Consider the following 12,647-nt stretch of genomic DNA (forward strand, 5'->3'; position numbering starts at 1 on the left):
AGCGCCCCCCGGCAGGCTGACTGGCACACTCGCCCTGCTCCAGCCCCACTCGCTGGGCGGCCACCCACCTGCACCCGGAGCCTGGCTGCCCACAGGGGAGCTCTATGGATGAACTTTGAACCCACTTTTAACTTTTAGGCGCCCCTAGAATGCCGGCACCCCAGGCACCTGCCTACAGTGCTAATCGGAAACGCCACCCTGCCGAGGGAGAGGAGACACCCTGATTTACAGCAAAATAACCCCTCTCCCTGGGGACCGTCTCTGGGGGCTGCCGGGGCTGGCCCTGTTGGGGCTTGGAGGAAGGTAGTTGCCCAACAGCCCACGGGAGCCTCCCCAACCCACGCTGCGCCCGCATGTCAGCCCGGGGCTCTCCGCCGCCGCTTGGAGTCTGGCGGCGCGGCCGCACTGAAGCCTCCCCGCCGACAGAGGGCGCTATCCGGCGCTCGTGCTTAGCCAGGCTTGTCCTAGCCGGGCCGCGGTCCAGGCGGCCGGATATCCGTGGCTAGGCGGAAGCGGGCGGCCCTTTCCTCGGCAGAGCGCAGCCATGGTGAGTACGCGGCCCGGTCTCTGGACCCGCCATCCGTCGCCATCCGCGGCCTCGCCGCCGCCTCCCGGCCGGGGCGACAGGGCCCCGCCGTATGGGGCCGGGGGGAGCCGGGCCGGAGCCCTGAGCCGCGCTCCGGCCCCGGCCCCGGCCCCGGCCCCGGCCCCGGCCCCAGCCCCAGCCCCAGCCCCAGCCCTAGAGATCCCCGCGGGGCCGAGCCGGGCCGCAAGGCGGGAGAGAGGAATAGCGGCTTCCCCGAGCTCCTGGCGCGGCTGGCGCCGCCCGGCCGCCGAGGGGCCCGGGGAGTGGGGAGGACGGGCCCGAGCAGCTGGCGTGGCTCCGGCGCGCACGCGGCGTTAAGGGAGCTCGTAGGGAAGCAGGCCGGGTGCGCGCAGGGTAACGCGGCGGGGGGTGTACGCGGTATTGCACGGGAGCTTTAATCCGTGCAGTCTCGCAGCTACTGAGGCGGCCGATTCAGAAGGGGGGTTGTGGGTGGTAACATGCCGAGGATGATACCGGGGTACGTTTCCGCCTCAGAGCTTCCCAGTCTCTATTAACAGCACCATAGGTTTTTAGGAACACCTGCTTAGTGAGCAGCTTAGTAGTGTCTTAATCCATCTTTTTCCTACCCAAGGCTCGCGGTCCCAAGAAGCACCTGAAGCGTGTAGCAGCTCCAAAGCATTGGATGCTGGATAAATTGACAGGAGTGTTTGTAAGTATCCCTTTGTGAATTCTGCACCTCAAAATCAAAACAAAAATACCGGTTTCAAAGCTGGAATGTTTGTCTCCTTTTAATCTGCCTGTATTTGGTTTAGTAGGTGATTGGGAGCTTCTGTGAGGTTTCAGCCATGTTGCTTCCACAAATCCTTGGCATAATTTGCCCACTGGTGGCAAGTAAGAAAATTCTCTTGGTTGGTGACCACTTGCTTAACTTGGCAAGGGTTGTTCAGGGAGACTTAAAGTGGAGTTTGCAAGAGATGGAGGCCATTTACATTTGTGGGATGTATTAGTACAGTTATTGCCTTGGCTTGTCACAGAATAACTCAAATGTGTAGACCCAGGGAGTGTTGTTGAGTGTGTCCCTACTGCAGCTGTCTCTGGCAGATAAGGAGCAAGGCTGTCTGTGAGCCAGTGGGATCCAAACTTCATGAAGTTGTGAAGAAATCATAAGTCTAACCTAGTATTTACTGGGCACTTGCTATTTCTGTTTTGGAAGATGGGCTTTGCTGTTTGCTCATGTGATTGAACAACTGGCAGAAACTTAATTTTTCTTCTGCTTTTCTTCTTTTTCTTCTGTTCTGTAGGCTCCCCGTCCATCAACAGGTCCCCACAAATTGAGGGAATGCCTTCCACTCATCATTTTCCTTAGGAACAGACTCAAGTATGCCCTGACAGGAGATGAGGTCAAGAAGATCTGCATGCAGAGGTTCATCAAGATTGATGGCAAAGTCCGCACTGACATCACCTATCCTGCTGGCTTCATGGGTGAGTGGAGACAAATCCTGGGAGAGATGGTGAGGATTGGGGCAAATGCTCAGCTGCTTAAACTGTTGCATGGCCAAAAAATGAGCCTTTCATCACCGTGCTGTGAAAGCCAGTGTTTGATCTTGGGGGTTACCCAGCTGGATGGGGTGGCTGTTGCTGTGCAGCGTGGGTCACGTTGGTTAATGTTTTAAGTGCACGTGTAACCAGAGGCCATAATTGGCCAAAACCAGCAATTGGTGCATTATTGACACACTTGCTCCTGATTCTGACAGTGAAGGTAGTTTCTGTGAACCTCAACATATTAAACTGAAGAGAGCAACTAGCTGACTCTTCAGAACTGTTGGCTTGTGTTCCCAGTTGAGCAAATTGCATAAAACTGCCCTTTTCTGAGCATGCTTGGACTGATGCTGTGATTTGTGCTACAAAATGTTATCATTGGCACATTTGCTGTTGCTACTTGGCAGTTTGGTCAAACAGAAAAGAAACCAAGTATATGTAGTGAGATTCTTTTTATTATACCCAGTAAAGTCCAGTATTTTGTGAGGCTTGCAGTTGTACTGGGAAACCACTTCCAAACAATGTTGTTAGCCTTGCGTAATCATTGGACTCTGCCAGTAAGAACATAAGAATGGCCATACTGGGTCAGACCAAAGGTTCATCTAATCCAGTATCCTGTCTACCAACAGTGGCCAATGCCAGGTGCCCCCAGAGGGAGTGAACCTAACAGGTAATGATCAAGTGATCTCTCTCCTGCCATCCATCTCCACCCTCTGACAAACAGAGGCTAGGGACACTATTCTTTACCCAGTAGTTGCTCTGATTTAGTTTTAAGTTGCATACCGCCACTAGCATTAGTAACAAATATTTCCAACCCCTGAGTGGTCCTTTGCCCCTGGAACTACTTTCCAACTTATCTGAGCTGAGTCTTGCGTAGCCCACTCTTCTAATTGTAGTCACTTGCTGCATAGGCTGGTAGCAATTTAGGAGTGAGGGCTTATGTCGACATGGCTGACCCACTGTACAGAGTTTTTATATACTCCATGGTGCTGTATAAATGAGAACTCCTCACTGATGATGGAACCTCTAGTGTGAATGCTACTGAACGGGGTAGCTTTCAAGCTATGATAAAGGCCTAAGAATCTGGAAACTCCTCTCCTAATGAATGTATTTGTTTGAAACCAGATGTCATCAGCATTGAGAAGACAGGTGAGCACTTCCGTCTGGTATACGACACCAAGGGTCGTTTTGCAGTTCACCGCATCACAGCTGAAGAAGCCAAGGTGAGCCCCTCTCTCTGGCAGTGTTTGGGAATGTTTTGTTTGCTTTGGAACTTGGTGCAGCCAGTGGAGTGGCTTGGTTTTGCTGCAGGTATCAAAACTGCCATGTGCATGAATCTAAAAGTTGGTGTCAGTCCTACTGCCTTGAGAGAGAATCTGGGCCATTCAGTGTACTAGGTGCAGTCTACATGGGGTTAAAGGGGAAATGGTGAGGGCTTATATAGTCTCCATACACAGAAGGGTGCAGCTGGCTGTCAGAATGTGGAGGTCCAAAGGGATCTCTGTTTAAAACTTGTTTTATTACCTTGCTGTAAGCCGTCCCTGGAGCCTTTTCAGTGGGGTGCATGTGCAGCTGTTCATTGGGGTGTTTACAAAGTGCTTGTTGAAGCAGCAGAGTGCAAGTGGTCAAAATACACAGTGGGCTACAAGATTAGCTGTATTCCTTCTCTGTGTTAAAGTGAATCACTTCAGATGACATTAACTATCCGTTTCTTCACTGAAGACCTGTCATATGGGCTCTCCTGTGGGCAAACATTCTCTCCGGTGCACTCCCAAATTGTTGTGCAGTGCGCTAGTCTCCCTGCATCTATGTTCAAACTAGCCCCTTCCTTCCAGAACGCTCTAAAATGATGCTTTAGGCCAGGGGTGGTGAATACGTGGGCTGTGGGCCAAATCTGGGCTGCCAGATGCTTTTCAATGGAACCCAAAATCTTTTTATTTACTTCTTGTTGTTGGACTTTTTTTTTGTTTTCTCTGGAGTCAGGTCCTCGACTATATCTTGACAAGAAATTTGGACCTTGACAAAAAAAATAATTGACTATCCCTCCTTTAGGCCTTGTCTAAGCTAAAAACTTGAAGTAGTTTAACAAATTGCTTTTAAATAACTGGTTAATCTGATGCAACCGCCAAATATAGATTACTGTGACTTTTTAATCAGTTTAGTTTAAGTTTGAGTACAGTTCTAGTACAGACAAAACCTTATTTTTACCAGATGCCCAAGGCAGAATTTTCTGGGTGCAGTAACTGTTAAACCAGCCTGTAAGTTCCTTTGCTTTAAACAAACAATTATACGCTGTATGATCAAGTTCTAAGACTTGATCCCTGTTTTGCAACAGTAAAAATTGGAATTAATTGCTCAAGAGGCCTGCGTCAATATTCCGTATCTGGTGGTGTGTGAATTGTCACTTATTTTGGGAAGTTGGTATCTCTGGAAGAAATGGCCATTGGGTTGGGTCCTGGTCACTGGAGTAATCTCAGACTCACTATTGATTTCATCTGTCTTTAAATTGGAAGCCGCAAGGATGTCTGAAAACTGCTGGCCTTATTTGTATTTGTATGCAAAATTGGCTCTTGATGGACGGCATAGAGCACAGGAAGGGTAGTGCGAGCTGTAAAACAGAATGACTATTAACTGGATACAACTCAGCAAAGCTTCTCAGATTCAAATATGAAGTCAAAACCTTTGTACCAACTTACGGGCAGACACTAAAATAATGGTTCTCCAACTCTTACATCCGAGAACTTACCTCAGTGTGGCTGTTTTTGTGATTACATGATGAGGTCCTGGCTTGCTTAAACGTTTTTTGTTTAGAAAACAACAAACATTTTTACTCGTAACTGCCAGCCCTGTGGTTTGGCTGGGTTAGTTCTGCCATACATGTGATCTCACTAGTGAACACTGTAGGCCAAATCACTTTCTCAGCGACACTTGTTCTTTCCCCTTTGTTGCCATATCGTGTTGCACTGGTGTCCCTGGTGGGATAATTTGGTCTACAAAAGTGTCTCCTGTTGGTGGTACATGAGCAGGAAAGGTCTCAACTTGACTCCCAGATCCCAAGGGGAGATTTTAGGGCTGGTAGAGGAAAACCTCATTTTACTTGTAAACTTAGCAGTTTAGATCTAAGGGAGGGACAATGGACGCATCTTCACTGTGCTGTTTTTGGATATACTTCTGAGCAGAACCATGCTAAAATCTCTTCGTGGACACCTCTCCTCCCAATCTAGATCTTTTTGGAGCACTTGGGTTATCTAGAAAGTAAAATTAGGGTAGCATTAAGAGAAGGTGAAAATAAACTTGCTTTGCAGCAGTGGGGATGGGTATATACAGTACTCAATGCCTGACTGCTGTAATCTCCAGGCTACGCTGCAGTCTGATTCTCTCCTGTATTTGCTGCCCTCTCAGTTATGTTGTGACTCTCAAATTTGATCACTGTTACATTTCCACCACAGAGACATGAAGTAGCTATGTAGGGATCAGAGGTTAGAAAGCCATGAGACCACATGAAAGGGTTTTGGCAACTGCTCTTGGTCATGGGCCACAGTCTTGCGACCAACACTAGAAGCAAAAATCTGGAAATCGGTTTCTCTTCTACTTGTCTGCCAGGTTCACAGTTCCCTTTGTAAGAGGCCTTCATCTGGTGTCGGGGAGCACAGAACTCCAATCTGAAAAGACTCAAGTGCAGTGTAATTTGTGTTAAAAATGAACTTGGCCTCAAGCCATGTCTTTTGTTACTGAGCTGGGATGTCAGTGAACACCCAAGGCCAGCAGTGAGACAGTCATGGTGGAAGTACTGGAGATGAGGGAGAGTTGCTCCCTTTAAAAGCCTCTCAGTAGGACACTTTGCTCTGGAGTGGAGCTTGGCCGCTGCCCTCGGCACATGGCTTATCGAGCAGCGCTGATACTATTGTGCAGAGAAAAAAGAAAAGGAGTACTTGTGGCACCTTAGAGACTAACCAGTTTATTTGAGCATGAGCTTTCGTGAGGTACAGCTCACTTCATCGGATGCATAGCACCGAGGTGGTACTTCATATGTTGTATCTAGGTCCTGTCCTGAACCATATAAGCTGTCGGTCTAGTCTGCTTGCATTCATTGCTGTTGGCTTGTGTTCACAGTACAAGCTGTGCAAGGTGAGGAAGATATTTGTGGGCACTAAAGGAATCCCTCACCTGGTGACCCATGATGCCCGTACCATCCGCTACCCAGACCCCCTCATCAAGGTGAATGACACTATCCAAATTGACCTTGAGACTGGCAAGATCACAGACTTCATCAAGTTTGACACAGGTATGTCCCTCCATCTCCTCCTGCACTCAGCTCTCTCCAAAATAGGAGACCAGGGGTTCGGCTAACTGGGGTTATAGCATCCCCCCTTCAAAGGGAAGAAGCCATTAAGCTGAGCCCCACTGTCTGTGGGATCCAGTTTCATTAGATGCGCACAGAGTGGGCTTGGCGGTGCCAGAGCAGTTTCACAGTGCCATGTCCAAGTGTAACAGCAATACTGACTTCCTAGGTTTAGATCGCTGTGCGCTATAACTGCTGGGGAACTTACAAAGTGAAAACTGGCACAGATCTAACATGCAGGCAGCAGCACCTGGGGTATATCACTTTGCCATTTGGGAATAAAATAGGCTAACTGGGGTATATCACTTAGCCACTTGGGCTAACTGTTGCCTGTTGTAAGGTGAGCATTTGATTCCAGGCATGGGATGGAATAGGAGTGGTAGGGAAATTTCTAGATTTCACTGCTCCTTCCTTGTAACACTCCAGATATAAGCTCTCCCAGTGCACATTGTTTATGATGTCTGGTGCTGTTTCAAATGAGGCACCTCTCTGAAATGTGGATTGCCAAAGACTGTCTTAAGGCAGGTCTGCATTTGAAACGCTGCATCGGCACAGGCATAGCGCTGTCTGCACTGGTGCGTAGGTTGGTGTAACTAACTGCATTGCAGAGGGGTGTGGATTATACTTACAGGATGATGTAGTTATACTGAAGTAATTTTGTAGTGTAGACCAGGGCCAAATCTTAATTTCTGTTTCTCAGTAGGGTCTTCTCCACAGGCAGCGTAGGGGTTCGTGTTTCCAGGGCTGCTCTATAATGCTGGAGCGGGACTAGCAGAGGTCTGTTTCCCCCAAGGAGAGAAGGTGGTTCTCTAGTTGTCCTGGCAGAGGAGGTGCCCTCTGTGCGTGACCTGGGGGAGGAGTGGAGACTCTTCCTGGCTTTAGTCAGACTGAGTGCACAGGGGCTTGAGTGGGGGAAGTGGAAGAGCCCCAATGCCTGCACTTGAATTGCACTTTTTGGTTGTAGGCTGTCCAAAAAAAAAGAAAAAGAAAAAAAGGGGGCAGCACGATGTTTCCTCTTCCCTTGCCCAAACCGGAAGGGATGCCGCATGAACTGTGTGTGTTCCCTGCTGCAAACCCAAATGCATCACTGCTGTTGGGATAATCCCTTGCCCTGGTGTTGCATTTGTGTCTGTTGTGGAGGGGCTGACAGTAACCCATTCACGTGACATCTTGTGCCATGCTAAGGTGGTAACACGTGCAACGTTGTTATGCAGTTATATGTAAATTCTTCTAAACGTGTGATGCATGTTTGACGTGCCACATCTCAACTTCAGTATTGATCAAGGCAGGAGCTAAAAGAAAGCCTTGATTTCTTTAACTGATTTCTTCATGTTGATCATCACTTCCAGTAGGACAGTGCTGGTGGGGTTGGAGAAACCTGAGTCATAGAAGTGAAACGCTTGGTCTCAAAAATAACACACCCTTACCTCCCATGTTTCAAACTTTTGAAAAAAACGTTCCTTGTCTTGTCCTGATGGTCTCTAAATCGTGATGGTCCTGTGAGGGGCCCTCTGTATAGTGCAGTCTTTCGGATAGGAGGAGTGATATTATGACCAGTAGGAATAAAACTGAGCGGATGAAATATGAGTGCACTGGAATAAAGCAGTGAACACCAGCTTTTCACTGCAACTGTTCACATTTGGTGTAAACTTTAACAGCTGCAGCTAGTGCCTCTGTCCATGGACTTGCATGGCCTGAGGTGGCCTCCCTTGCTGGACAGTCAGCCTGATTGTAGTAGGTCATCGGGTGCCAACACAACTAATCGGACCATGTGCCTTGTCTGGTCTTGTCTTTGTAGCATCTTGGTCTGACTGGTATGGTTTCTGCTTGACCTCTGTACCAGGGCATTACCTTATTGCATCAGCATCAGACCAGACAGTTGGTGCCCCATCTCTAGCAGTGGTCCACACAGAATACAAATGATGGTGTAGATTGTCATAAAGGGTTTGGGGTTGATTCAGATTCACAGACTCACTAATGGCCTTCCTTCCACTTAGGTAACCTGTGTATGGTGACTGGTGGTGCTAACTTGGGCCGTATTGGCGTGATCACTAACCGGGAGAGACACCCAGGCTCGTTCGATGTGGTGCACGTGAAGGATGCCAATGGCAACAGCTTTGCCACCAGGCTCTCTAACATTTTTGTTATTGGCAAAGTAAGTGTGAGCTAATAGAACTTGTATTGCTTTCCCTCCCCGTGGCGTGGCTTTTGCTGAAGAGCCTCCTGCTGGATATATGTCTCACTTAGAGGGAATGGGTAAACAAAGCGCTAACTGCAAGAGAGACAGATGTGTTCCCAAGCTAATTCTGAGCTTGTTCTGTCTGAAGCTGCTGCTCCAACTGCTGTCCGTAGCAAAAGTTAAACATTGGCTGGGGCTGCCATCTGGCGTCACCCCATGTGTTCCCAACCTCCTAGAGGCTGTGGCCTGTTCACATGGCTGCCCCCACACCCACATGTTAGTTGTAATGCAAACCTTTTTGACCAAAACAGTCAAATTGCTTCATGAATGTACAGAAACCACTTTGTGCGCCTAATTGAAAAGTGGTGACCTCAGGGCACTGGCTGTGAACCATAAGCTGAGCACGTCCACTCATGCAGGCCATTTTCCCATGAACGTGTCCTTATGCTATGGAACTTGAGAGCAGATTGTGGCTTCTGTTCAGCTAGCAGAAGTCACTCTACAAAGCAACAAGGTGCTGTGCTGTGCTAATGGAAATCCACCTGCTCTTTGCCATGTTGATCAGAAGGAACCCTGTGATGATCTAGCCCGCTCTCCAATGTAATGCACACAGGCCATAGAACTGCCCTGAAATAATTCCCTGTTGGAGCTACAGCAGATCGTTTTAAAAAACATCCAGTCTTGACTTTAAACCACCAGTGATGGCAAAGCCACCGCACCCCCTGGTAAATTGTTCCAATGGTTAATTATTCTCATGGGGTCCCGTACTGAAAGAGGTGACTGTTCGAGGCCTGAGACCAAAGTGGGGTGCCCTCAATAAGGCTGCAAAGGGGTCACAGGTGCAGTTACCCCAGGTACAGTGACTAGGTGGAGGACTAGTTGTGAACTGCCCCTTTAGCGGGTATTAAGTCATTAAAGGCTCCTGACCAAACAGCAAGCATTAGGAGCACAATCTCTGCTCATTGAATATTTTAAAAATAATTACATACAAGCAACTCATCATTTTTACTTCCAGCAGCAAGGAAAAGGAACAGATATTAGAATATGCTTTGGACAAATTAGCCCAGCCATTAAGGGTCTGATTGTGCAAAGTACTAAATGCCTTCAGCTCCCACTGATCTCGGTGGGAGAGGATGCCTGCCACTTACAGGCTCGGACCATAAGAAAGAATATATATTTTAAATTGGGGCACTTTGCACCAATGCCGCAGTACATGATGGGTAACAAATTCCTGCAGCGATGTTGCCTTTATGTTGTCAAAGAGCTATCTAGGAAGGAGGCAGGGATTCGGCTGCTGTTGCAAAATTCAGAGACCAAATGTGTCCCTGCTGTTACCCCACTGACCTATGGGACACCAGGCTGAATTTAGGCATGTGCCTAACCATGAGTTCTGTCACTCAGTAAACTCTGTGTGACTATACTGGATCTGTTCAGTGGTGCTTGAGTTATGTCCTGCATTTAGGGGAAATGTTCCACTTGATCCTGTAATCTGTGTGTGAAATCTGCTGTGGGTTTGACTGAGGAGCTGGAACTAGGGCATGCACTGGCAGAGCAGCTGACTACCTTGACATTTCAGGTTTAACTTTACTTTGATCCCCATGATGGATTTCTTAGGAAAGACTAAGGTCTTGTCTACACAAGGTTTTTTAAAACAGTTGAGTTAAACTGGTACAAATCCCTGTGTGGCTGCTCTTGTTCTGCTTTGAAGCATTTATTTCAGAGTAGCTTAAATCTGTTCCTAATAGACTTAAGATAAACTGAAATGAGTGCCCATGTAGCCCTTTGCACCTGTTTTAACTAAATCTGTTTTAAATCCCACTTTAACACAAAGTTGCACCAGTGAATTCAACAAGGCCTTAGAAGCTGCTGCCAAGAGAGCAGAATTTGCTTCTCGAGAGGGAGGTTCTCCTAGGCATGGAATAACAAGGGGAGGGAAAGGGGGGTGTAGTCTGGAGTTGGAGAAAGCACCGATACTATGAAGGTTGCTTAATTGTACTGTGTTGTGATTCTCCCCTCTTGCTTTAGGGTAACAAGCCATGGATCTCCCTGCCCCGTGGAAAGGGAATCCGTCTGACCATTGCTGAAGAGAGAGACAAGAGACTGGCAGCCAAACAGAGCAGCAGTTAAACCCTCAAAAGTGGACAAACAGCAGGCCATTTCCTTTGTCAAATAAAATTGTTAGCAACTATAAAACACTGCCTTTTTCCCCACCCTCTGAGCACCGGTTCTTGCAGTCCCGTGGCTCTGATAAGCTGGCAGTGTACTGCAGGCTACCAAATCACGGGACTCTGGTCACTCTTAAATACTAGGTCACATGTAAAAGGAAGCTGCGGGCTACTAAATTGTCCCTTTTTTAAAAACAAACAAATATGAATGTAAAGTTGCGGGGCGAGGGCGGCTCCTTGTTACTGGGGTCTTATGAAGACGGGCCAGTTGTGAGAAGTCGTCTTCACAAAGCCACAGTCCTCTAATGCTTTTCCCCTTAGAGCAAGGGTTCTCAAACTGGAGGTTGTAACCCCTCTGGGTCACGAGGTTATGGGGGGGTGGGGAGTCGTGTGCTCTCAGCCTCAACCCCCAAACCTTGCTTCACCTGCAACGTTTATAATAGTGTGAAATATTAAGAAGTGTTTTTAATTTATAAGGGGGGTGTTGCACTCAGAGGCTTGCAGTGTGAAAGGGTTCACCAGTGCGAAAGTTTGAGAACCATTGTCTGCTGTCTCCCAACAAAATTAAACAAAAAATGGGTTGTCGTTTTTTGTATATCTGCACAACAGCATCATCTTCTAGTATAGACAGATCTTCAGAGGCAAAGCCGGAGAGGAGGGTTTGTGACCAAGCTGCTGCTAGCTCATGTTGTAATAGTTTAAGATGTTACAAATGTACATCGTTTTCTCTGACCCTGGCCCAGCCTGGATCATGGATTGCTGCTCCTCCACCCTATTGATATGGTAAATCTGAGTTGACTGAAGACAGGAAGGCTTCTTATGCTAACACAGTAGAACCTCAGAGTTTAAAAAAAAAAAAAAAGATTTGACAAAGTAAGGAAATGGTTTCTGTGCTTTTCGTTTAAAGTAAGGTGGTTAAAAGCCGCATTTTCTTCTGCAGAGTAACGTTTCTAAGTTGTATTAAGTCAAGAACATTTGAAAGAACCAGAATGTTTTGTTCAGTGTTATGAACAGGAAGCTTACAAGAAATGGAAACTTGGACAGATGACTAGGGAGGAGTATAAAAATATTGCTTGAGCACGTAGGGGTGTAATCAGGAAGGCCAAAACACAACTAGAGTTGCAGCTAGCAAGGGATGTGAAGGGTAACCAGAAGGGTCTCTACAGGTATGTTAGTAACAAGAAAAAGGTCAGGGAAAGTATGGGACTCTTAATGAAGGGAAGGCAACCTAGTGACAGATAATGTGGAAGAAGCTGAAGCACTCAATGCTTTTTTTTTTTTTTTTTGCCTCGGTCTTCACAGATAAGGTCAGCTCTCACACTGCTGTCCTGGGCATCACAGTATGGGGAGGAGGTGAGCAGCCCTGTTGTGAAAGAACAGGTTAAGGACTATTTAGAAAAGCTGGACATGCACAAGTCCATGGGTCCAGATCTGATGCATCAAAGGGTGCTGAGGGAATTGGCTGATGTGATTGCAGAGCCATTGGCCATTATCTTTGAAAACTGGTGGTGATCGGGGGAGGTCCTGGATGATTGGAAAAAGGCAAATATAGTGCCCATCTCTAAAAAGGGGAAGGAGGAGAACCCAGGGAACTACAGACCGGTCGGCCTCACCTCAGTCCTTAGAAAAATCATGGAGCAGGTCCTCAAGGAAACAATTTTGAAGCACTTGGAGGAGAGGAAGGTGATCAGGAACAGGCTACGTGGATTCACCAAGGGCAAGTCATGCCTGACCAACCTGATTGCCTTCTATGATGAGATAACTAGCTCTGTGGATATGGGGAAAGCAATGGATGTGATATATATTGAATTTAGCAAAGCTTTTGATACATTCTCTCACAGTATTCTTGCCAGCAAGGTAAAAAAGTATGGCTTG

General features: G+C 47.5%; 1 protein-coding gene across 1 annotated transcript; it reads left to right on the forward strand.

Moving 5' to 3' along the window:
- Positions 1 to 472: 472 nt before the first annotated feature.
- Positions 473 to 10,800, forward strand: RPS4X (ribosomal protein S4 X-linked). The gene is made up of 7 exons (XM_074964319.1): positions 473 to 547; positions 1,179 to 1,256; positions 1,849 to 2,029; positions 3,212 to 3,309; positions 6,200 to 6,371; positions 8,426 to 8,583; positions 10,633 to 10,800. The coding sequence occupies exons 1-7, from the start codon at positions 545 to 547 to the stop codon at positions 10,732 to 10,734; spliced, it is 792 nt and encodes a 263-aa protein (XP_074820420.1). The 5' UTR covers positions 473 to 544; the 3' UTR covers positions 10,735 to 10,800.
- The last annotated feature ends 1,847 nt before the right edge of the window (positions 10,801 to 12,647 follow it).

The sequence above is a fragment of the Natator depressus genome, chromosome 9 (genome assembly GCF_965152275.1).
Source record: "Natator depressus isolate rNatDep1 chromosome 9, rNatDep2.hap1, whole genome shotgun sequence".
Classification (NCBI taxonomy): Eukaryota; Metazoa; Chordata; order Testudines; family Cheloniidae; genus Natator; species Natator depressus.